Source organism: Leptopilina boulardi, unplaced genomic scaffold (genome assembly GCF_019393585.1).
Source record: "Leptopilina boulardi isolate dan_hultmark-lab unplaced genomic scaffold, ZJU_Lbou_2.1 LbouV2_69, whole genome shotgun sequence".
Classification (NCBI taxonomy): domain Eukaryota; kingdom Metazoa; phylum Arthropoda; class Insecta; order Hymenoptera; family Figitidae; genus Leptopilina; species Leptopilina boulardi.
This window is the reverse complement of record NW_026138015.1, coordinates 148,364-174,269: the sequence shown is the minus strand read 5'-3', so window position 1 is coordinate 174,269 and position 25,906 is coordinate 148,364. Positions and strand designations below refer to the sequence as shown.

At 26.8% G+C, this 25,906-nt stretch overlaps 2 protein-coding genes and 1 long non-coding RNA gene across 7 annotated transcripts in view; 2 read left to right on the top strand and 1 right to left on the bottom strand.

Moving 5' to 3' along the window:
- The first annotated feature begins 44 nt into the window (after positions 1-44).
- Positions 45-7,440, top strand: LOC127290458 (uncharacterized). Of its 2 annotated transcripts, XR_007844354.1 has the most exons (4): positions 45-273; positions 2,516-2,589; positions 2,809-2,962; positions 7,347-7,440. It is a non-coding gene; the product is annotated as an uncharacterized LOC127290458 (long non-coding RNA). The 2 variants fall into 2 exon arrangements; XR_007844353.1 differs by lacking the exon at positions 45-273 and having other exon boundaries at positions 2,464-2,589.
- LOC127290448 (uncharacterized) overlaps positions 3,417-25,906 on the bottom strand; it is a 52,699-nt gene continuing 30,209 nt past the window's right edge. For 2 of the 4 annotated variants that reach the window (XR_007844349.1, XR_007844350.1), the window contains 2 exons: positions 11,968-12,035; positions 3,417-7,483 (listed from right to left, as the gene is read on the bottom strand). The gene's annotated coding sequence lies outside the window, so the exon portion shown is untranslated. The remainder of the gene's footprint in view (positions 7,484-11,967; positions 12,036-25,906) is intronic. The other 2 variants (XR_007844351.1, XM_051319009.1) reach the window with 1 other exon arrangement.
- LOC127290445 (uncharacterized) lies at positions 14,550-25,389 on the top strand. Its single transcript, XM_051319002.1, has 2 exons — positions 14,550-15,082; positions 20,675-25,389. The coding sequence occupies exon 2, from the start codon at positions 20,744-20,746 to the stop codon at positions 24,236-24,238; it is 3,495 nt and encodes a 1,164-aa protein (XP_051174959.1). The 5' UTR covers positions 14,550-15,082; positions 20,675-20,743; the 3' UTR covers positions 24,239-25,389.

Sequence of the window (25,906 nt, the reverse complement as noted above, 5' to 3'; positions counted from 1 at the left end):
GTCGTTTCTAAATGTTAACTTAAATAGTGGTGACTGTAATTATAATAATGACTAGTTGAAAAGCTTTTAGCTATATATGAAAAAAAAAATTTAATCAATGCGGTTGGAGTATAGCGTCTATAGACTCTGTAGACAAAACTAAAACATGAATCAGTTTTGGTCTATATGTTTAATTTACACTATTCACTGCAAGAAAGTTTCTCTTCTATTTGATACTAAAAACTTTGATTCTTTTTTTTTAATAATTGTATAACATGAATTCAGTCCGACAAGGTTAAAAATAATAAAACATTATTCAAATTTAACAAAAATGAAGCATTACAAATAAATTGATTGATTAATCTTGACTTGTATATTTCAAATATCTTTTTTATTTTTATACATAAATTGTTGAAATTGAAAGTGTAGAAATGTATTTTTAAAAAGTTGACATAACAACTAAATTTTTTATAAAAAAATTCTAAAGATGAAGATTTTTTATGAAATTGTTATGTAGTTACTTAATAATTTATTTATTAAGGTTAGATTAAATGAAATTTGGAAAATCCAAACAATAGAAGTTTTCTATGCATTGACACACAATAGTATATTTCGATACAAGGGGCCAAATGAGCATACGCTCGTTTGGCCCCTTGTATCGAACCATATTTTTCTTTATAAGTGCAGGCATAACCTCGTTTGACAGCTACTTGCAGCTATTCAAAATGGCCGACTCCCTCATTGTGCGCGCGGACGATGAGCAAAATGTTTTGGCCACCGCTTAACGGTGAGCAAAATACTTTGCTCATCGTCCGCGCGTACAGTGAGGGATTTGACTATTTTGGATGGCTGAAAGTGGTTGCCAAACGAGGTTTTTGCATGCACGTATAAAGAAAATTTTAATTTCGCTCTGTGGCTTCTTTTAAAAACTAACATTATTATTGGAATTATGATTTTCTTTTATTGCACTAGTCAATTTATATGAGGCAAAATTCCTGAAATGTCCGAACAAAAAATTAAAAGTTCTCGAATTTAATCCATACTTTTCTAAAATGTTGTTATTGTTGGTGAAAGTCTAAAAATCAATTATTATTGAATTTAATAAAATAGTTTTTGAATTACAACGTTTTTAATTTTTGACTTTGAAAAAAAAAATTTTTTTTCAATGTACAATATTTATAAGTAAAATGCATAAAAGTTAACATATATATAATGATTTTTAAAGCTTTTTTGACGAGCTACACGCTGTTAATAAAATTTTTTTTTTTTAAAATAACATTTGACCTTGAAATTCAAGGTCAAAATGTTAATTTACGTTTATCTCAAAATCGGATTTTTTAAAAATATTTTTAACTATCTCAATGGAAAGCTTGACTAATTTCCTACAAAACATGTAATTTTCAGAGTGGGATCTTTTAAAGTTTTTGAGATATTAATTAATTAATTAATTAATGTTTATAACAAATGAAATATTTTACAAACGAATAAAGTTACCGTAATTCTGAAGTTAGTAATTGAAAGTTAACGTAATTCCGCATCCAACGAGCCCTATATGAAGTATTTTGGATAAGTAGATTGTTAATAAACAATTGCAATGTTAACTAATTGTTTATTAACAATCTACTTATCCAAAATACTTCATATAGGGCTCGTTGGATGCGGAATTACCTTAACTTTCAATTGGTAAGTTCAGCATTACCATAACTTTATTTGTTTGTAAAATATTTTATTTTTTACTAACAACAAGCATCCAAAAGCCCTATATGAAGTATTTTTGTTCAATTTTAGTTAAATAACAATAAAAAATAAAATATTTTACAAACAAATAAAGTTATGGTAATGCTGAACTTACCAATTGAAAGTTAAGGTAATTCCGCATCCAACGAGCCCTATATGAAGTATTTTGGATAAGTAGATTGTTAATAAACAATTGCAATGTTAACTAATTGTTTATTAACAATCTACTTATCCAAAATACTTCATATAGGGCTCGTTGGATGCGGAATTACGTTAACTTTCAATTACTAACTTCAGAATTAAGGTAACTTTATTCGTTTGTAAAATATTTCATTTGTTATAAACATTAATTAATTAATTAATTAATATCTCAAAAACTTTAAAAGATCCCACTCTGAAAATTACATGTTTTGTAGGAAATTAGTCAAGCTTTCCATTGAGATAGTTAAAAATATTTTTAAAAAATCCGATTTTGAGATAAACGTAAATTTACATTTTGACCTTGAATTTCAAGGTCAAATGTTATTTAAAAAAAAAAAATTTTATTAACAGCGTGTAGCTCGTCAAAAAAGCTTTAAAAATCATTATATATGTTAACTTTTATGCATTCTACTTATAAATATTGTACATTGAAAAAAAATTTTTTTTTTAAAGTCAAAAATTAAAAACGTTGTAATTCAAAAACTATTTTATTAAATTCAATAATAATTGATTTTTAGACTTTCACCAACAATAACAACATTTTAGAAAAGTATGGATTAAATTCGAGAACTTTTAATTTTTTGTTCGGACATTTCAGGAATTTTGCCTCATATATGTGAACAGTAAATGAATAATAGCCCACATAGCACGACTTCTTGCTGTGAGGTTACTGTAAGTATATCTGTAGGGTTTGTAAGGTTACTGTGTAAGCCTGCAGTAAACTTGAGGTCATCTTAAAATTTCCGCCTTACAGTAAGCTTACACAATAAAGCTAAGGTAAGCTTACACAGTAAGATCGTGGTAAGTTTACATGGTAAGGTTGTGGTAAGCTTACACGGTAAGGTAGTAGCGGTAAGATCAACTTTTTTCTTTGTTTGTTGTCTCTTATAGGAATTGTATGGTTCTGCTGGAGAGGGTGGGATTATGCGTTAAAGATGGCTACGATGATGATCAAAGCTAATGGTCCAGTGGCTGCTGCAAAAAAACAACATCTCATCAAGAAGAGAGAATATTGCTCACCCTTGTTAGAATAACATTCGTATATGTAAGTATGTAATTGTAATGAATTTCGCGTGCGGCACTTATTTTTCAAACAAGAGAAGGAAATTACAAGGTTTCAATCTAATGAGTTTGCTAACTCTAAATACTATAGTTTGAAGAAATTGCATAGTAATTTGTAAAAGAAACAGTATTTCTTCTTTGTGAAAAGTGACTATAGATTTGATAAGTACATCATATTTGTTAGGCGACGATAAATTGTATTTATCTATGCAGATTTAGCGTATAACATTTCTCGTAATCTAATCTGCATTCCGCCATTTCACAGTATTATATTACCGTAAGGCATGACTTTGTAGAGTGAATATTTTTTTCTGTAAAAAAGATCCGATTAGAGCTATCATAGAGCATCACATGTACAATTTTCTTAATAGTTTTTCGCAATCCAAAAAAAACTAACTAAAGCTGATATAAAAAAGGTCATAAAATAAAAAAAAATGTTGAGAAAATACGATTAAGTTTTTATTAATGTCTATAATGTGCCATTGTTCCTTACATTTATAAAAAAAGTATCAAACCAATCATGTTTACAAAAAAATTCTTATACCTTAAAAAAAATTTCCAATTTAAGTAATATTATATTGCAATATTTAATTTTTTGATTGTATTATAAATAATTTTGTTTTAAATTTACTATAAATTATTGATTAAAACTATAAATTGATCATCGAAGAATTTAAATTTGAGTGAGTTGAGCGCCACTTCCAATAAGGAAATATTGTCAGCCAATCAGGGCCCAGCATTCATAGTATTCCACCACCTCCAGCGTCGCGCGCCACTTTCTAGTAATGTAATATTTTCAACCAATCAACGCACGGCGTTCATAGCGGAAAGAGTGCCCCACCACCTCCAGCGACACTTTTTGACTTTGCAGCCATTTAGTCCGCCATGAGCCACGTGCCGAAGAAGATGTCCTGAATTTTGGTAAGTTTTTCTCTTTTACGTAACCCTGATACCACCTCCTTTTCCAGGAAGTTAACCAGGTGAAGTTCCATACTTAATCTGTTAACTTCCAGTTAAATTCCATGCATGTCTAAATATTTCCCTTCTTTTTCTTTCCTTTGTTAACTTTCTAGTATTTATCAATTATTTACTAGAAAAATACAAAGGATTTTTTTTGTGAAATATTAAAGTCTAAAATTTAAAGATTGTGGTTTAAAATTTTTTTTATGAAACTGTAACTGGCACATGGTTATCAGCCCCGAGTTAATTTTGAAAAAATTTATGTTAGCAATAACATAAATAAAGTTAATAAAATTAATTTTATTAACTTTATTTTTGGTATTGCTAACATAAATTTTTTCATAATCAACTCGGGGCTGATAGCCATGTGCCAGTTACAGTTTCATAATTTTTTTTAAAGTATCCAATCAAAGTACTTTAAATAATAACATTTCAATTTCCTCGAAAATATAAATTTTTTAAAAATGAGATATTTTATTTAAAGCTGACAACCTTTTTTTTTTGTTTTTTTAATATTGTTTCTTTAAATATTATTAATTTATTGAAAATTCATTAAACAAAGGAAATTATTTGTATACTTTGATTTAAATTTAGTTGCTTTGACGTCATTAAATTTAATACAAAATATTCACCTATTTTCCTTCGTTTGATGGATATTTAATAAAATAATAATAATATTTCAGAGTAATAATAATAAAAAGAAACAAGAGGGGGTTGTCCGCTTCATTTAAAAGGCCCTAAATATCATTAGATAATTTAAATACATATTTATATGTAACCTGACCAGTGAAAAAGGGGCTTACGTGCGAAAATTTTTTTTTATTGATTAGTAATTTTGATAAAAAAAAGTTTTTTCTGTCAGAATCACCAATCAATAAAAAATCGATTTTTTCGCACGTAGGCCCCCTTTTCACTGTCCAGGTCACATATAATATTTAATTATATATAATTAATTTTTACTTTATTTTTTAATTAATACTTTTGTATGAATATTATTGTCTAAAGATAAATAAAATAAATTTTTTTTATAGTCAAAAATATTAGTAAATAATAAATAGTAAAAATAACAATAAAATAATAATAAAGAATAATATTCATACAAAAATACTAAGTAATTAAATAAAGCAAAAAATAAGAAATATATAAATAAATAATTTAAAAAAAGTAAAATAACTTAACTAACCGAGGAAATTCAAATGTAAATAAACATTTAAAGTACTTTGAAGAGATACTTTTAAAGAAAAATTTAAAACTATAAACAATCTTTAAAACTTAAAAAGACTTTAAAATTTAAGAAAAAAATCCTCTGTATTTTTGTAGTAAATAAACAATTGATAAATACAAGAAACTTAAGAAAGGAAAGAAAAAAAAGAAGGGAAGTATATGTAGACATCCGTGGAAGATAACTGGAAGTTGCAGAATTAAAACAGGAACAGACCATGGTTGACCGAGAGGAAAAGGAACCGGTAGAAGGGAGAAGTAAAAGAAGTACTCTACCAAATCTCAGGACATGAGGCACCTGGTTCGAAGGAGGAGAGAGGAGGACACAGGAGACTGTCGAAGAATAACTATGATAAATTTTTTTTAATAAACATTTTATTAATTCATGTTGTACATATTGTTGTAGTCCTTCATTTATAACGTCCATTCCTTCTTCTGGTGGAGTCTTTCTCTTACTTTCCCTTCTACCGGTTCCCTTTCCTCTCGGTCAACCATGGTCTGTTCCTGTTTTAATTCTGCAAATTCCAGTTATCTTCCACGGATGTCTATGTATACTTCCCTTCTTTTTTTCTTTCCTTTCTTAAGTTTCTTGTATTTATCAATTGTTTATTTACTACAAAAATACAGAGGATTTTTTTCTGAAATTTTAAAGTCTTTTTAAGCTTTAAAGATTGTTTATAGTTTTAAATTTTTCTTTCAAAGTATCTTTTCAAAGTATTTTAAATGTTTATTTACATTTGAATTTCCTCTGTTTGTTAAGTTATTTTACTTTTTTTAAATTATTTATTTAAATTAAGGGACTGATAGTAAAAGTGGGTTATAATTTGAATTTAAGTAAAAATGGGTTTTAAGCCTTGCAAGAAAAAACAGTTAAAATATTTTGATTAATTTATCTATTTAGGAGACTATTATTTATTGATGACTTTTCTTTTATAATTATTATTTAAATAAATTTTTAAAACTTGAAATTACTATAAAAAGTATAAATGTTTCTACAGCATAGATTAATTAATTAAAATATTTTAACTCATTTATGCTCGCAATATTTTCGTCCCACTTTTGATCGCACTTAAATTTTAACCCGCTTTTGCTATCAGCCACTCAATTATCAAATGACATTTGGAGTTTTTTAAATGAAGCGGACAACCACCTCTTGTATTTTTAAAATTATTATTTTATTAAAAACCCATAAAATGAAGAAAAATAGGTGAATACTTTATATTAAATTTAATACAAAGTACAAACATATTTTCTATTGTTTAATAGATTTTTAATAAATTAATATATATTTAAAGAAACAATAGGTATTAAAAAAACCAAATCAAGGTTGTCAGCTTTAAGTAAAATATCTCATTTTTAAAAAATTTATATTTTCGAGGAAATTGAAATGTTATTATTTAAAGTACTTTGATTGGATACTTTAAAAAAAATTATGAAACTGTAACTGGCACATGGCTATCAGCCCCGAATTAATTATGAAAAAATTTATGTTAGCAATACCAAAAATAAAGTTAATAAAATTAATTTTATTAACTTTATTTATGTTATTGCTAACATAAATTTTTTCAAAATTAACTCGGGGCTGATAACCATGTGCCAGTTACAGTTTCATAAAAAAAATTTTAAACCACAATCTTTAAATTTTAGACTTTAATATTTCACAAAAAAAATCCTTTGTATTTTTCTAGTAAATAATTGATAAATACTAGAAAGTTAACAAAGGAAAGAAAAAGAAGGGAAATATTTAGACATGCATGGAATTTAACTGGAAGTTAACAGATTAAGTATGGAACTTCACCTGGTTAACTTCCTGGAAAAGGAGGTGGTATCAGGGTTACGTAAAAGAGAAAAACTCACCAAAATTCAGGACATCTTCTTCGGCACGTGGCTCATGGCGGACTAAATGGCTGCAAAGTCAAAAAGTGTCGCTGGAGGTGGTGGGGCACTCTTTCCGCTATGAACGCCGTGCGTTGATTGGTTGAAAATATTACATTACTAGAAAGTGGCGCGCGACGCTGGAGGTGGTGGAATACTATGAATGCTGGGCCCTGATTGGCTGACAATATTTCCTTATTGGAAGTGGCGCGCAACTCACTCAAATTTAAATTCTTTGATGACTAATTTATAGTTTCCTTTAATAATTCATAGTAAATTTTCTTCCGATGTTTTTACAAAATTATTTCCAGGATTGACGGTTGTTTTTTTTCTTATCTCATCTTGCTGATATTGTTGAAAATTGAATTCCATAAAACGATTGGCGGACGTCTCTGTTATTTGTACACGAAACGGAAATGTCAGAAACCTCTTCTTCTTTAGGAAATAACTGTAAATTCAACAAATAATATCAGAATTGTTATTTAATATTTACGATTTCAACAATTATTATCAACAGTATGATAAGTAATAATAATCAATTTACTGTATATAATTTTCAGTATACATAATAAGAATTAAATATAAAACTGCCATAAAGCGCAAAATTATTATAAAAAAAAATTTTTATATGCTTAAAGAGATAAAATAAAATGATTATTATAAGGGCCGTCCATAAATTACGTCACACATTTTTTTTACCTTTTTGAGCCCCACTCCCCCATGTCACACACTTGTGCGTACATTTGTGCCATTTTTTTCTGATGGTTGTCACAAATTGACTTAAAAATACTTTTTCTTTATACGTGCATGCAAAAAACCTCGTTTGGCAACCACTTTCAGCTATCCAAAATAGTCGAATCCCTCACTGTACGCGCGGACGATGAGCAAAGTATTTTGCTCACCGTTAAGCGGTGGCCAAAACATTTTGCTCATCGTCCGCGCGCACAATGAGGGAGTCGGCCATTTTGAATAGCTGCAAGTAGCTGTCAAACGAGGTTATGCCTGCACTTATAAAGAAAAATATGGTTCGATACAAGGGGCCAAACGAGCGTATGCTCATTTGGCCCCTTGTATCGAAATATACTATTTTCATATTGCAAAATAATTTGTTAGAAAAAATTATTTTCAATAGAATGTTTTACTGAATATTGTCAATATAAAAATAAGAATAAAAATTTCACAATGCTAATGATAAAGATAATTCCGCATTAAAATGAACAAATCTTTTAAATAAATGGGGGAACCTACATTAGCCTTCGCCGGACTGGAAATTTTTTATATACGCCGTTGACGGAACCCACCCAGGGTGGGTCAAATGTTTTCTTCTTTGTATATTGAAATAAAAACTTGGAATCATCCAGTTTTTTTTAAATTGTTATATGTTAACAAATAATATATTTTATTAATGTTTGGTTTATTTTTTATTTGTTTAAACAATTTATTATTAATAATTTATAACTGTCTCAACTGTACATAGACAGTAGCAAAATTTTATAAATTTCTTATCTTTTCTTCCATATTATTAATTTAAAGATTATAAATAAAATAAATATTTTAATTTGCAATAACTATTATTATAAATTGTTTAAACAAATAATTGTTGCTATTTATTAACTTTTTTTAGTAACGAACCTAGAAAGATGCAGTTTTTTTCTATTTTTGCAATTTACCAAGCTGAATATAATAAAACATACATTTGGTGTAAAATTATTAATTGAACATTTGTTTAAACAATTTATTGTTGTTATTTATTAACTTTTTTTATACTGTTACAAGAAAGTTGCAATTTTTTCTAATTTTGCAACTTATCAAGCATAATATAATAGCAAAATTTGAGAAAACTGCATCTTTCAAGGTGCAATCCAAAAGAAATTAGTAAATAACAACAATAAATTGTTTAAACAAATAAAAAATGCAATATAATATTTTTATATCCATTATTCGACAACATAAAACACTTACAGTGAAAAGTCTGCATGATTTCAAGTCTTTTTGTAAAATAGAATTAAAAAAATAAAAGTAGAATAATAAAAAAATTTAAGTTTTTCAATTTTAATTCAGGCTTTTTTAAAATAAGATTAATTTAAATATTTCACTGAAATGTATGTCTTCAAATTTTTTAAAATTTGTAAAAGGAACACACAAATAAAAATTATGTTAATTTTTATTACCATTGTATTTTTAATTATTATTTAAATGTAAACATCACGGGTACGTGAACAAAATTGGGTGAAGATTATTAGTTATCTTGAGTTTAACAAATAAGAAATATTTTATTGATTCAGGTACGATAAAGTTAAATATATAATATAAAATATTTGTGCATGTAAACTTGTCAGTCCACTCTTAAAAAATTAAATTTTTTTTAGTTCTAAGTTTCTACAGAACAGTTCTAGAGTTCCTAATTGATTTTGGAAATAGTTCCGGTGATTAATTCTCAAAAAATCGTTTTCTCATAATGGGAGCTAACTTCACGCAGCCTCCCACTTTTTAAAGAATAAAATTTTTTTTAGAGTTCTAGATTTTCCTTTACTTTTCAAAAATAGTTCTGCACATAGTTTTTTTATTTGCATTTTTTTTAAATTACAAGTTCCACGAGTTCTAATGGGAGTTCTGTATGACCCCCCACGATTTCTATAAATTTTTAATTTTAGAATCTACAGGACTTTGAAATTACACAAAAAATAAATAATAAATTTTGATAAATAGAGGGCAAAGAGAACTCCCATCAGAATTCGTAGAACTCGCAATTTAAAAATTTTTTAAATTACAGAAAAAATTGTTTTCTACTTTTGAACTACATATTTTTCAAATGTTTAGTAAATTCTAAAACTCTGTTAAAGCTATTCAAAACTCTAAAAAAAATTTATTTTTTAAAAAAGTAGGGGTTGCGTGTAGTTATTCCCATTATGAAAAATTGATTATTTTGAGAATTAATTGCCAGAAATAATTCTAAAACTTATTATGAATTTTAGAACTATTCTACACAAAATCAGAAGTATAAAAAAATTTAACTAGATTATAGTTTATTTTCATAAATTTTTTAAATATGCAAATATACATAAATAAACATAAAGATGTGACAATACATTGTGACATAAAAAGCTGTTTAAATAATCGAAATAGAAGTATATATGAGCGCGTACGGAAAAACAGTGCTTACGACCAAAAAAAAAATGTTTCGACAAAATCAATTTTTAAGGTCGTAAATACTTTTTCCCAGACGAAATTAGATATAAGCCATAATGTAAGTATATATCTATAATTTTTTGTTTAACAAAAATCAGAAACTCGTATAATAAATATTTTACAGTAACTACTTTTTAAAAAAAAAAATTTCAAATTTTATTTTTGAAATCTACATAAACAACATCAGATATTAAAATTTTGACTCAACAGTTGTAATTATATTTATATAAAACTTTTTCCTATGGAAATGATACTAACTCTCTAAATTCCAATTAATTAATTAATTAAATTATTTCCACAGATTGATTCAAATAAAAAGAAGATTGAAACGTTTACACATACAAATTAATATTTTCAACTTAAAGTGTTTAAAGCAACAAAACAATTTAAAATGGATGTATTACATTTAAGTAATCCTATTGCAAGCGTACAACTTATACCAATTTTCAACTATTTGAACTTACTTAGTGATTTCTTATTCGCTGAAAATTACTTGCATGAAATCCAACAATACCAACAAATCGAAATTGTTAATTCACTTTATGAATATTTGGAAGACTACCATGATAATAAAACTATGCAAATGAAATTAATTCGAAATTTATTACGAAACAGTGATCTATACGGAGAAGCTGATGATGAAGAAGTTGACAAAATTTTCATTAATTCAATGTTTCATTACATCGTTAGTTCTCTTGTATTTGAAAAATATGGAAATATTTATGGATTTTTGGCCGAAACAATTCGTAATGTAGAAAGTATAAATTATGAATTTGTTTTAAAGATTATAAAGAAGAATTTAGAGAATGCAAAATTTCAAAATGAAAATGGAATTATTTCAAGTCTTAATCAATTATCAGTCAATGCAATATATTCAGATATAATTTTGCCCATTTTTCCTAAATCAAAAACTAATCTCAGTATATTGTCTCTTGATTATATATTTGCACAAGCTGGTTCAACCTATCTTCGATTTGGAAGAACAAATGATTTCTATTATTTTGATTTTGAAAATAATAATTTTAGATACTTTGAAGAAAACTTGTTTGATGAATATTTAATAATTGGACACATAATAAGGGACTTATTTTATCATAAACAAATAGATCCTATTATTCTAAGAGTTTTCGCTCTACCGGCTCTTTTATATTATACTACTACTGAAGATAAAGTAAAAAATGAAACTATAAGAAATATAATTTTCAGTCCACATCATTGGAAGACAGCATATAATAATTTTTTAGAATATGTAGTTGAAGCTTTCGACCAAATAAAAGATCAATTAAGGAATGACTATACTTATAAAATTCATGTAGCATTTTCACATTTTCAAAGTCGTGCTTCGATAGCTAAATACTTTATTGATTCAGATTGCAGATATTTGAGTGAGACACAAAGAGAAAGAAGAATTTATGCATATGTTCAACATGGTGAACAAATAGAATGTAAAAGTGGATATTTTCTATCTACCATTAATAATTCATATAATAACCAAATTTATCAATTAGGTGAATTATATGAAAATTATGATTTAAGAATAATGAAGCAATATTTTAATGAATTTTTAATAGAAGATATTTATAATATTAGAATAAATTTACTAGTTGCAAATGACCAAGTATTGGATAGTCCTTTAAAAAATTCGTATTATTTATCTTACGATGTACTTGAATTTGTTTACACTAACAATGACACTTTAGACTATTATGCTTTAATAAGAAAAAACTACAGTGTTGAACTTACCAAAGAGACTGATGATCCAGGATTTTTCCTTCAACAAGTTGGACCATCTTTCGGTGGACTATTACGATCTGCAAAAAGCATTACATTAAAGTTTCCTACAGACAGCGTAAATCAATTTTGTGAAGAATTAATGAAGTATAAGAAAGAACGATTCAAGTATTATTTAAGTCTTTTTGACTACAATCTACAAACTAATGAATGGTGGAAAGAATTTGGATTGTCTTTGGTCCCATATTATCCCTGTTTATCAAATGTTACTACATATAGTCATATTGAGAAGAATGTATGCGAAAAAGAAAATTTTAAATTTTTCCAAAAATTTACTCAAGATATATCGTTACAAATAGTACAGAAAAAAACGCAAACTTTCCTATCATCATCTGGTACAACTATTCAATCAGTATTTGTAAAGGACATGATAGAAAAAACTGTAGAAGCACTGGTAATGCCTTATGAACAATCGAAACTCTCTTCCAATATTTATATATCAATGGATAAAGTTTACGAAACATTATCTTTACACATAGAAGAACCTAAATATGAGACTCCTTCCATTACTCAAGAAGGAATAAAGAGTGTGAGAACAATTATTACAGACTTAAAAACAAAATTGAATCGCAGCTTTAAAACTACTGAAGAGATTCTAAATAATATAAACATTTTGAATAACAAATTTATCATAGGTGTTAATATATTTGGCAGAAGTCGAAAACGAACATTATTTACAATTACTTATAATAATAAAACTTCTTATGGTTACCGATTTATAATTACTGATACATCTGACGATAAAACTAAAATTGCACTTATGAGAACTGGATATGAATTAAAAGATAAAATATTTATTATACCGGGAAATAATTCATCAGAAATTCAAAAAATATATACTAAATTAAATTTTGAAAATATGCAATCTGATTATTCTATATACGAAATTAATAATCAACTTCGAAAAAAATCTACAAAAGTTGTATTTTCTGGAATATCAAATGAAAATGTTTCTGAAGATAAATGTATACAACATGAATATTTAAATAAAACGGTAAATCCAAAAGAATGTTTAAGAATCTGGAATTATATTGCAAAACTTGGTCAAATTGAAGATGTAGTAGAATTGTTAATTGATAAATTATCCGTTGATGGAATACATGTAGCATCAGAGAAAGAAATACGTGATAAATTAAAAATGTACACTTTTCCAGATGACAAAATCTTTACAACATTCTTCGCCCAAAAGTGGTTAAGTGACACGAAATTTGAAGAATCTGATTGGAGTAAAAGCTGTTTGATAGAAAATCCCGATCTTTTGAATAAACTCAGATACGATGTACTATTGGAAAACAATAATGTAACAATTCCTGATGGAAAATATAGAATCAGTTCTTCTTATGCATATAGAGAAAGATGTAAAATTGAAAAAGGAACATCGATAGAAAATATAATTAATGACTTCAATAAACGAGAAGAAGGTTTTTCGGTTTCATTTGAAGATTACTATGCCATACGAAATTTTGCAATGACTGGACATGAGAGAATAACTGCAGACACAAGTGAATCGAGACTTATGAAACTTGCATTATATAAATTAGCTATAAGACAATCTGATGATTTAAGAGAGGAATATGATTTTACATTATATAGATTCGTATCAAAACCTGCTGAGATTGTTAGTCAAGAATTATGTGAAAGAAAAAGAATTATTTTACAAAAATTTACATTAACCTCAACAAGTATAGAATCTGCCATAAGATTTGCTGCAACCCCAGCCTCTGAATTTAGTAATATTCTGTATGTAATGAAATTTGTTGATTATTATTTTAGAGCAAAAATCGAAACAAAAGTCGATCAATTTGAACCCATTATTGAAAGAAATGTTATTCTTTTACCTGGCAGTGAATTTGAAATTGAAAACATTTCAATTGAGCACAGGAGAGGAATTGGTCACGTTTTCATAGTGATCATGACTTTCAATACATATAATGGTAAGCACAATTGGTATAAACATATCATGAGACAAATAACAGAAATGAAGACATAAACTTTTAATTATATACAGAATATTAGTTTTTTTCAATGTCATTACAATAAATGTAGTTATTCATTTTTTATTTATTAAAAAATATTAACTATGTCTGTATATCTCTTACAATATAATGCATTAAAATTGTTGAATATAATCTTTAGTGGTTTTTTAGTGTCCTTAATTAAAGAATATTGAAACTAGATGATTTTTGTTGAAACATTTTGACTCTTGGTTTGAGTCCTCTTCAGTAATTTATTATTTTTTTTTTAAAATACATAATTTTTACAAGTAAGGAATATAATTTATTTATATATATATATATATATATATATAGATATTCTAGTATAAAAAAATTAAATTTCACAATCTTGTAATAAATGGTAGACATATTAATTATTAATTTTTCGATTATAAAGATAAAATTATTTTATGCTAAATGTATGTCTTATATTTTAAAGAAAGAAAAATTTTTAGTTTATATATAAACGGAAAAAATTTTGGTGTACCGGTTGTACTGGTTAGTTACAAAAATTTTGTACTTTAAAAACGGACATCAGTTATCCCAGTTTGGTGCAACCTATGTCCCGTACAGTGCGTCTGATGTCTCTTACAGCGCTTCTGACGCGCCAAATCAGGATAACAGTTGCCTGCAACCCATAGTACAACATTTCTACCATAGATTGCGCACCTGATGCACCAAAAAATTTTCCGTGTACACATTTCGCAAATAATAATAAATATTAATTTCTTTTCAAACTAATATTTTTTATTGTACTTTCATGATGTAAATATGTTTTAAATAAATTTTTTTTAAAACTGTTTTCGCTCCAAGCATCATGAATATGTGATAATATTTAGTCACTTAGAATGACTATTCAATAATACAATTTATCATATGCACACAAACGCCTAGTGACTAAATTTATAGTTTTCTAAACTAAAAGAGATATTAGAAAAAATATTTTCTAATAATCGAAAAGAATATGTGTACATAAACATACTAAATATTTTGTTCGAATATTCTGCATTGGCAACAAATTACCTACATTTTGATTTTTAGAAACTAAAGCACTTTGCATCAGAAAAAACCAGGTATGAATCTATTTTATGATTTTAATATTTATAACGATTAAATTTGTGAAATATTTATAAACTAACAGAAATATCATTGATTCAAGAAAATTACTTACTTGTCCGTATTTAAGTCACTAATTTTCTTAATTCAAGAAAATTTACTGCAAACTAGTAAAAATTTTTTGGATCAATAAAATGTAGAAACCAATTGTCGAGGTTCATATTTATCAATTTTTAAGGGTACTTTAAAACACACAGTGCGACAAAAAAATATCCTACGCGGTTGACCAGAGAACTCTACCCCTATGTATTATATTATATTTTTGATTAGCAGTTCCAAAAATTTTTGCGTATCCTATTTCCAAATCAATCCTTTTTACTCTAAAATTATATGATAGTCTTTTTGAATTATTTTTTGTCAAATGAATCCGTTTCAAATCCAAATGGATTGATTCGGAGTGAAATTATAGGATTTTAAAGGAACAAAATTCAGCTTCGGAATGAAACCGATTGATTCGGAAAAGAAAACTTTGTCAAGTTACATTAAAATTTTGATTTTATTGAAAACTGATTAACTTTAAAAAAAAAATTTGGATTATTTTGGAACAGTACTTATTTATACTAATTGAGTATCAGTAACATAGTAACATAGTCAAAATCGGACCACTTTTTGACATATGTTTGTGACATTTGAAAAAAAATTAATTTGACCAATTGTAATATATTGTTGGAAACATCTACTAAAAAGGAACATTTTTGGTAAACATTGTAAATTGATTGACCTAAAAATAAAAAAGTTATAAACATTTTTAAAGAAAATTTTTTAGTCATGGTTGGGACCACAATCGAAATACCTTTTTGTAAAAAAAGTATGTAATATTTAAAGATTTGTGGGTGTAAAAAGAATTGGATGTAATTATTATTATAAAAATATACATATCTAACCTTACCCTTTAACCGGAATTTTATATATTTTTGAGGATAAGATATGCTATGGAAACACAAATGATTAAAAACTTTTTAAACACTCCACGTTTAAATAAAGAAACAAAATATAAGTCTATAAAGATTTAAGCGTTCGTGATTTTGAGAATTTCTTACACTCCCTCCAGACAGCACAAAAACTTGCAACAACCTTGCAGCATTATAAAAATGCCAGGTTCCCAAGCTTGCGCGGCAAGTTTCCAGCAAGACTGCCTCAAGTAACAAAATTTCCCTCCTTAGCAAGCTCGCAATGAAAGGTTGCTGCAAGCTTTCAAAAAAATGTTGCCGCAATCTTGCAATGAAAGATTGTTGCAACCTTGCAGTGAAAACTTAATAAAAAAAAAATTTTAATTTTTTCCTTTTGTGATTTCAAGCACAAGTCTTTTGTAAGATTACAGCAAGTATATTGTAAGCTTGTGTTAACCACATATAAACTTTTTATTGTAAGCTTACATTAAGCTTTCACTGAAAGCTTGCAACAATCTTTCATTGCAACATTGCGGCAACATTTTTTTGAAAGATTACAGCAACCTTTCATTGCAAGCTTGCTAACGAGGGACATTTTGTTACTTGAGTCAGTCTTGCTGAAAGCTTGCCGCGCAAGCTTGGGAACCTGGCATTTTTATAATGCTGCAAGGTTGTTGCAAGTTTCTGTGCTGTCTGGGTAGGGACAAAAATTTCCCTAAAATGGCAAAAAAAATTTAACACTCAAAAATGTTTCCGTTCACGAATTAAGGTTATGTGATTGTTGTGATTTCAAATCTAAATTTTCTCCGCATGTAGCAAATTATATTAATATTTTGTCAAAAAATGTATTTTTAAAAAATTGCATATTTGAAAAAATGACTGAACTCGTATTATATAATATATATAATATATATATATAATATATATAATATAATATATATAATATATAATTTGATAATTTATAATTCGAGAGATTTATTTGTTTTTAATTATTTATAATTTTCCCATTTTAATTTATATTTCAGTTAAAAAAATGTTTTTATTTGTAAATTTTAAATACTGTAGTTATCTCAAAATGCATATAACGTTTTTTCAAAGTAACCATAAATTTTCTAATATTATCTTTTTCGAAGTAATAATAAATATTTTTTTTCAAATTGTTATTTTTATTATTCTCTCATGAAGTAAACATTTTAGAAAAAATATTTTTATTTCAACTGTCAAGTTTTATGCACCTTGCATCATAAATATGATACATCTATTTTATCTATTTGTACTAACTTTTTAACTATTTTTTTTTAATAACAATGTATTATAAGTTATCAGAAATTCTTTTTTTGAAATAATCAGAAAGTACACGTGTACATTTTGAAAGTCAAGTATAAAGTAACTATAACATTTAGAATAAGACATTGCTTTACTAAATATTGTATATGGATGTTTTGTCTTGACAACGAATTACCTATACATACAGATTCTTGTAAGCTAAATAGCATTTTACATCAGCAAATACCAGATATGAATCTATTACTGATTGTAATATTTATAACGATTGAAATATTTATAGAGTTGAAGGCACTAATTAGAGAGTATATCAATTGTTGAAGTTAATATTTATCAATTTTTAAGGGTACTTTAAAAATGTTTGATCACAAGTCAGGATTTTTTTTAACCTTAATAATCTTGAATATTTTATGTAGCATAGGATTATTTTAAAAATTGATAGATTTAAATAAATAACGTACCGTCAAAGCGGGTAACTCCGGACACATTTTTGAAAATATTTTGTATTTTCCTTGTACCTAATAGTTTTCATAAGAAGTTGGCAATTATTTTATTTTATTGAACATCCAAGAAATATAATCTGACAGATTAAGAATAAAAATGCTCAAAGAAATTCAAGAAAAAAATTAATTTGGTACACGGAGATAATTCTGTAGTGATTATTATACGAAACATAACCTAGATTAATCATATGGAAGAGTCGTAGCGACTTTCACTTGAATTCAAGCAAAAGTCGCTACGACTCTTCCATATGATTAATCTAGGTTATGTTTCGTATAATAATTATCACAGAATTCTTTCCGTGTGGGAATAAGTTTTTAGAGGTTATTGCACTTTGTAAGAAAAACTTATTTTTAAACGAATATATGTAAAGTAAGTGCTATTTCTTTTTTAAAATTTGATCTACTATTCATTGACATGAATTTCACACTGATTTTAATAATCTAGTTTCATAAAATATTTCGTAAATGTGTTTTATTTAAGGAAATGTAATTTTGTAGGGTAACTACGGACATAGGACGAATATGTAACGTAGTTGGGAAAAAATCGTAATTAGTGTTATTATTCTGACAGCACAATTCAAAAAGCCCTTTCGAAGGTTAGGAGAAATTAATTGAGCATTCGCAAAGTTTGATAAAAATCTTGTTGAGCACGTGGCGAACACTGAACAAAGGCAACTTGCATCTGACGAACACTTTTGTAGGTTAGAATACCTTATTATACATATACTAAAACACAATTAATTTTATTCACAATATTAATTAACCATTAATCATTTGATTTTAAAATTTTAATTTTGCGGTACTTTTGCTCTTATTTTTACTCATTTTTATCAATAATTTACATTAAAAAATAAAAATACAATATTACTCACATTTAAATCTTCCGCCAATTTTCCGGCTGCAGGCAGCCGGAAAAACGATGTGTGAACGATCGGCTGCCTGCCTGCGTAGGCAGGCAGCCACTCGTGTGCATGTACCTTGAAAAATACAATGTACCGAAAAGTACATTGAGCGATGACTTGAAAATTCAAATGTACCATTAATTGATTTGTAAAAAAATTATAAAAAATAGTTAGAGAGCTTTAGAATGGTTTATTATGAAAACAAAAATACTTTAATGATATAATTATCCTAAATATTTTTAAATTACGCAAAAAATTATAAAGTGTCCGAAGTTACCCGCCCTTGGAGGCTAAGGGCGCACTCACAGCCAGTGAGAGCCAATCACAGAGTCAGTGGGGGGCTGCCTGTGCACGCAGACGTAGGAGTGCGAGCGCCTTAATTCCGGACACTTGCTTTTTTACTTCAAAGAAGAAAATAGAGATAAATAAAAATATTTTAATTACACATTGTACATTTCAAAAATCAAGTCCCCAGATATTTTTTCATAAAAGATATTAACGAAAAACATCAAAAACCCGTCCAATGTTACCCGCTTTGACAGTACTGTATTATTTTTTAAGTTGAAAGATAACAGTGTAAAATTCGAATACAGTCGAAAGTGAATAAAATCTGAGAAGAAAAAAAATTTAGACCTATATGTTTTCAATACTTTTTTTCCTGCTCTTTCGAATGACGCAAAAATATTTTCAAAAATTTCAACATTTACCCCTTTTTTGAGGCTGAACAATATTTTTGACTTTTTTTTAAAAAGGGCCATTTTTTTATCATTTAAAGTAAAGCTTAAAATATACTTTTGATGAGTAAGTTAAACAAAATATCGCTTCTTTTGTTTTCGAGAAATTAATTAATGTTAATAAAATATAAAATATTTCACAAACAAATAAAGGTACCGTTATTTTAAATTGAAAGCTTAAGTAATTCCGCATCCAACGAGCCCTATATGACGTATTTTGGATTGGTGGATTTTTAATAAACAATTACAATATTAACTTATTGATTATTAAAAATCCACCAACTTTGCTAAAAGTTTTAGAATAAACCTGATAATCCTTTTTGTTTAATAGAATATCGTTAAAGTAAAGCATTTAACCGTCCGAAAGAGAAACCAAGCATTATTTTTACAAAATTTGCATTTTGTTTATAATATTACTTTCATTAAAATAAATTTATCATTCTGCATTTATGACTTTAAGGGGTATTTTTTTCAATAAAAATCTTGACGGATCAGAAATTATCAAGAAAATTGTGATTGGTCAAATATAAAATTTCCTCACAATTATTTCTAACAAATTGATTTTCGACCATTTTAATTTTTTAGAATTCGAGAAAATCAATATTCTGCAAAATTAAGATTCTTTTAAATTACAATTCTGCAATATTAATATTCTACGAGACAACTTTTCGATCAAATTGAATTTCTGACTAATTAATTTTCGTCGAAATAAAAATTTTTCAAATTGATTATTCGACCATCTACATTTTCTAAAACATTAATATTCGAAAAATAAATATTCTACATAATAAGATTATATCAATTCAAAACTCTAAAAAAAAATTTTTAGAGCTTATTCATGCGTCCCATTCAAGATAAGGCGCTGCTATATGGAATACCATAACGTGTTATTCAATATTCTTTACTGAGTACAAATCGACAAAACAATGTGTATTAGAATAATTTTTCAATTTCTTATCCACAAATAAAATAATTAAAATTAAGGATACCTGTTAGATCTTCAGATTTTGCAATAAATATCCGATTTGAGAAAAACAATTTTTATAAAATTAATATCACAAATTGTCATTTTCTTTTTTAAATTTTTCACAAATTTTAAACTAAATTATAATTTCAAAAAAATCTATGACAAAGACATGTATTAATTTCTTCTCTCGACAATTGGTGCTTATACACTATAAACTAAGGAAAGTCAATTAAATTTTCATTTAGTCAAGTATCTCATAATATTCACAGATTGTTAAAATTACTTTTAAAAAATCGAGTGGCTACTTCCAAGGGATCAAGGGAAAAAACTGATGGATAATGGATACCTTAACATTCAGCAATCCTCTTGCAACTGTACAGCTTATACCAATCGTCAATTACATAAACATACTTAGTAATTTTTTATATATTAAAAAGTATTTAAAATTAGAGGAACAACGAAATAAAATTGTAATTGTTAATGAACTTTATAAATATTTTGATGATCATCGTGATGACCAATCTATAATAGAAAACTTAATTCGAAATTTGTTACAAGGCAGCGATCTGTACGGTGAACGAGATAAGGAAAATTTTGATCTAGTTTTTGTTAACACCATGTTTGACTATATCATTAGTTCTATCGTATTTGAAAAATATGGAAATATTTATGGCTTTTTGGCAGACACTGTTCGTAAGGCAGAACAGTTACAATATTATTACGTTTTAGAAACAATAAAGGAAACACTAAAGAATGCAACATTTGAAAATGAATATGGTCCTAGTTCAAAGCTTTCTCAACTGTCTTGCAGAAGGATATTCAACGACCTGATATTGCCACTATTTCCTAAGCCCGTTACAAAAAATTTAAATTTATTGTCTTTTGATTATATTTTTACACAAGCTGGTGCGACATATCTTCGACCTGGGCTTTTAAATAACACCTACTATCCTAATTACAAAAATTTGATCTATAACAACATTGATAATGAAATCTTTAACGAATACATGGTAACAGGGTATATAATAGAAAATTTACTTTACCAAAATAAAATTGATCCTTTAGCATGGAAAATTTTCGCTCTTCCAACTCTTTTTTATTATATTTCTAATGAAGATAAAGTAAAACATGAAAACATAACAAATATAATTTTTAATCCACTGCATTGGGAAGGAGCTTATCATAATTTTCGAGAATACTTATTCAATACTTCGGTCAAAATTGAAAATCAAATAACGAATGACTCTACATATAAAATGCACCAAGAACTTACAGAATTTGGAAGTCGTGCTTCGATGGCTAGATATTTTATACGAACAACTTGTCACAATATGGATGAGTTAACGAAAGAAGTATTTTTTTCTTATTATATCAACAGTACAATACCACTTCAGTGCGGTTATGGAGATCGTCTGTTGCCCATAGATGATTACTTCCAGCACCAACTTTTTAATTTTCATAAAGTATATGAAGAATATGAGTTAGGCATAACGCAGCAATCTTTTAACGAATCGATATTAGGGAATCTTCGTGATGTTGAAATAAAATTGGTAATTACTAATGATAAAGTGGTAGATGGTGATTTTAATACTTCGCAGCATTTACCTTATGACTTACTTCAATTCTCTTACCCTAACAAAGTGGTTCCATGGTACTACGCTTTAATACGAGAAAACAATACTGCTAAACTCATTAGAGAAGTTGATGATCCAATACGCTTTCGACAAATAATTGGTCCATCATTAGATAACTTTAAAGATTCTGCAAACCGTACTATTCTAAAATTTGCGAATCAAAGCACAAACAAACTTCTTGAAGAATTAATGAAGTATAAAAAGGATCGCTTTATATCATACTTAAATTATTCTAACAATACTCCTGAAAAAAGTAAATGGTGGAAAGAATTTGGATTGTCCTTCGTACCATTTTACCCTTGTGTATCAAACAGTAGCAACTATAATGATGTCGAAAATCATGTGTGTGAGCAAGATGATGCAAAATTTCTTCAAAAATTCCCAGAACATATATTATTACATTTAATACATGAAAGTACACAAAATCTTCTATCATCATTGGGTACCACTATCAAACAAGTATTTATCAAGAAAATTGTAAATACAACTGTAACAAATTATTTTCCAGAGAATACTAGCGAAACAATATTTTCATCAAAATTCGATACACCAATGAATGTAGTTTACAATACATTATCATTACACATAGAAGAACCTAAATTTGAGACCTTGTGCATTACTCAAAAGGAAATACAATTTGTGGAGACAATAATAAATTACTTAGAAAAGAAGATTAATCAATCATTTACATTTGTCAACAATATGCTAAAAAAATTTCAACTTCCAAAAAGTATGTTTACTATAAAAGTTGGTAATTTATATGATCAATCAAATCAACCTTATTTGCTCGTAAACAGTTGGGATAATGTTACTGGTTATGGTTACAAATTTGTACATAGTATTAACTATACAAACAATAAAAGTATAATAGCGCAATTGAGAACTTATTATGCAATAAAAGAAAAAATATTTATTACACCTGTACAGAATTCATCAAATAATCTAAAAACATATATTTACACAATGAATGAAAGTCTTGTAAATACAAATCAAATTATAGATGTAATATTTTCTTCTCCTCTTCAAAATGTATCAAAACAACGAAAAATATTTGTTAAATCCAAAAATGATAAACTTATAGAAATAAATAAAAGAAAAATTTTCATATATGAAATTAATAATCATCTTACAATTGAATTTACTAACATATCCTTTTACGGTATTTCGAGTCATGATCATAATGATGATTATTGTAATATAGATGAATATGTACAAGAAAAGAAAAATACGATGTTCTGTTCAAGACATCGTCGTTTTATTGAAAAGACTAACTATTTTTCGAAAATAATAAGGGATTTATTAAAAAATAAAAATGATACCTCAGTTGAAAAACGAATGCGAAATATATTAAGAAAATATTACTTTCCAGATAACTTAACAGAAACAATATTCTTTAAACATTGGTTAGAAGACGACAGGTTCCAAAATCCTTTTTGGGCTAGATACGTTCTAATTGACCAGTCTGGTTTATTAAATGAATTATTGTACGACCCAAGTTTGGATAACAGATTTATATCAATTGAAGAAGGTAAAAAAAGAATAAATTCAAATTACACGTATAGAGAACGATGTAAAATTGAAGAAGGAACGTCAGTGGAAAATATAATAAATAATTTTAATAATCAGAAGGCAGCTTATTTAGTTAAACTTGAAGATTATTATGCCATACGTAATTTTGCCACAACTGGTCATGAGAGAATAACTGGCGATACAAATGAAGCAAAACTAATGAAACTCGCTCTATATAAATTGGCAATAAGACAATCTGACGACAGTAACGACGAATTTGAGTCAAAATTATATTGTTTTGAATCTGTAACTAACGAATTTTTTGACAGACATATAGCAGTGGGAAATATAATTGCTTTATCAAAATTTACTTTAACATCGACGAATAATATAACTGCCATGACATTTTCTGCATTTCCAGCAACTGGATTCCAAAACATTTTATATGAAATAATATTTAATGCTCCTTACGCAAGAGCGAAAATCAAAGTTGATGTCAATCAATCGGTTAGGGAAAAGAAAGTAATTCTTTTACCTGGTTTTGAATATCGTATTCAGCATATAGTTGTAATTCCCAATACAATAATATCTAACTATTTTAAAGTGGTGTTAAATTGCACATACAAAAGTACTCAAAAAGATGAATGGTATAAAAGTATCATGCAACAAATAAACAAAATCAATTCTTAAAATTGTATTTGTAATCAATATTGTTTAAACATTTAATTATGTCTTGTATGAAGAGTAATAACCTAGCAAAACTCTATATTAGATTTGATACAAATTGTTTGAAAATGTGTTCTGTAACTGTTTATGCCTATAAAAAAGTAGTTTAAAGAATTAAGAATGTAATTTATAGATAAGGATTTGTATTTTTTTGAATTTAACTACATATTTAGGTAAAAGAAACTAAAAAATGATTAATTCCATACAAAATAGTTAAAGTACCTATTAGACCAGATGCTTAGTAAAAAAGTCAAATACAGATAAATTGTGACTATTGTGTTCTAGAAATGTTATATAACATTGTTACCAAAAATGTGTAACGAATATTAGTATATATACCTATGTTTGAATTATTATATTCCCGCAAAGATGAGCTTTGAATATTTTCTCCCCAAGTTGTAGTCCAGTCAAGTTAGCATTTTTAATTGTTTTAACTCAGGACATCAATTTTATTTCCTTAAACCCTTTATTTTGGGTTAAAAATAAAGTACCTAAATTTGGTATTTCGAACTCCTACCGAAACCTAAATTTAAAAAAAAAATTAGGTGCAGATCAAATTTCTCAGAAGGTTACACACTTTCTTTTTTATGATAACTATTTTTATGCTAAAATGTCTTGGAAAGTGTCAATTTGCAAAAAACTTATTTCTGCACCCATTTCTTAAAAAAATTTTAGGTTCCGGTAGGAGTTCAAAGTTCCAAATTTAGGTACTTTATTTTTACTCCAAAATGAGCCTTGTTTTTTTTTTTTTTTTTGACTAATTTGACTAGATTATTATGATTGATACCGTTTACTGATAAGTTATTGAATGATTTACTTGATAATTTTTAAATATATTAATAATTTAATTTTATGCCATTGAATTTAAATCGAGAAAAATAAGTATTAAAAGTAAATTTTTGATTGAATAAAAAGATATAATTTAATGTGTACTGAAAGTAAAATTATGAAAAAGAATTTTTTGCATTATATCCAAATAGAAAGTCAACATTAACATTATTCAAATACACATTACTTTTTTTTATAAATAGTTAATCTTATATTTTGTTGAAAAATTACTGTTTTGTAATTTGGAAGTTTAAATGAATAAATTGTGTTCAAAATGTTTACTCATATTTCATTGAGTAATATTTATTTCAACACCATTCTTATTTGTCTCATATATTTATCTTTCATTATTTTTCTTAAAATAGTCTATCTTAAATTAAATAATAATTTGAGAGATAAATTCACTACCTAAAAATAATTTTTTTTGCGAAGAGCAAATATGCTTTTATTAATTCTGTGAGGGAAAATTTCTGTAATATTTTTTATTACATAGTAGAAAAAATTGACTATTATTAATAGTAAAAAATATATCTTCAACTTTTATATATCGCTTTGTTACTGATACAAACGGTTATATCTATTCGATGCAAGTTCACATATTGAACTAAAACCAAGATTTACTATCACTTGCTTATGGAGCTTGCTAATAACAGTTAATAAAATTGCTAAACTTATGTATACTATAGACATTCATACATCTAATTATAGATTAGTAATGTAGGATCATATTCTGCAGATAGTACACTAATTTTAAAAGCAAAAAAAAAAATTGTAAAAAATTTTTTTTAGACGAGTTTCTCTCCT

Coding starts and splice junctions, on each gene's coding strand:
- LOC127290445 (XM_051319002.1), top strand. CDS start 20,744: ATGGATACCTTAACATTCAGCAATCCTCTTGCAACTGTACAGCTTATA.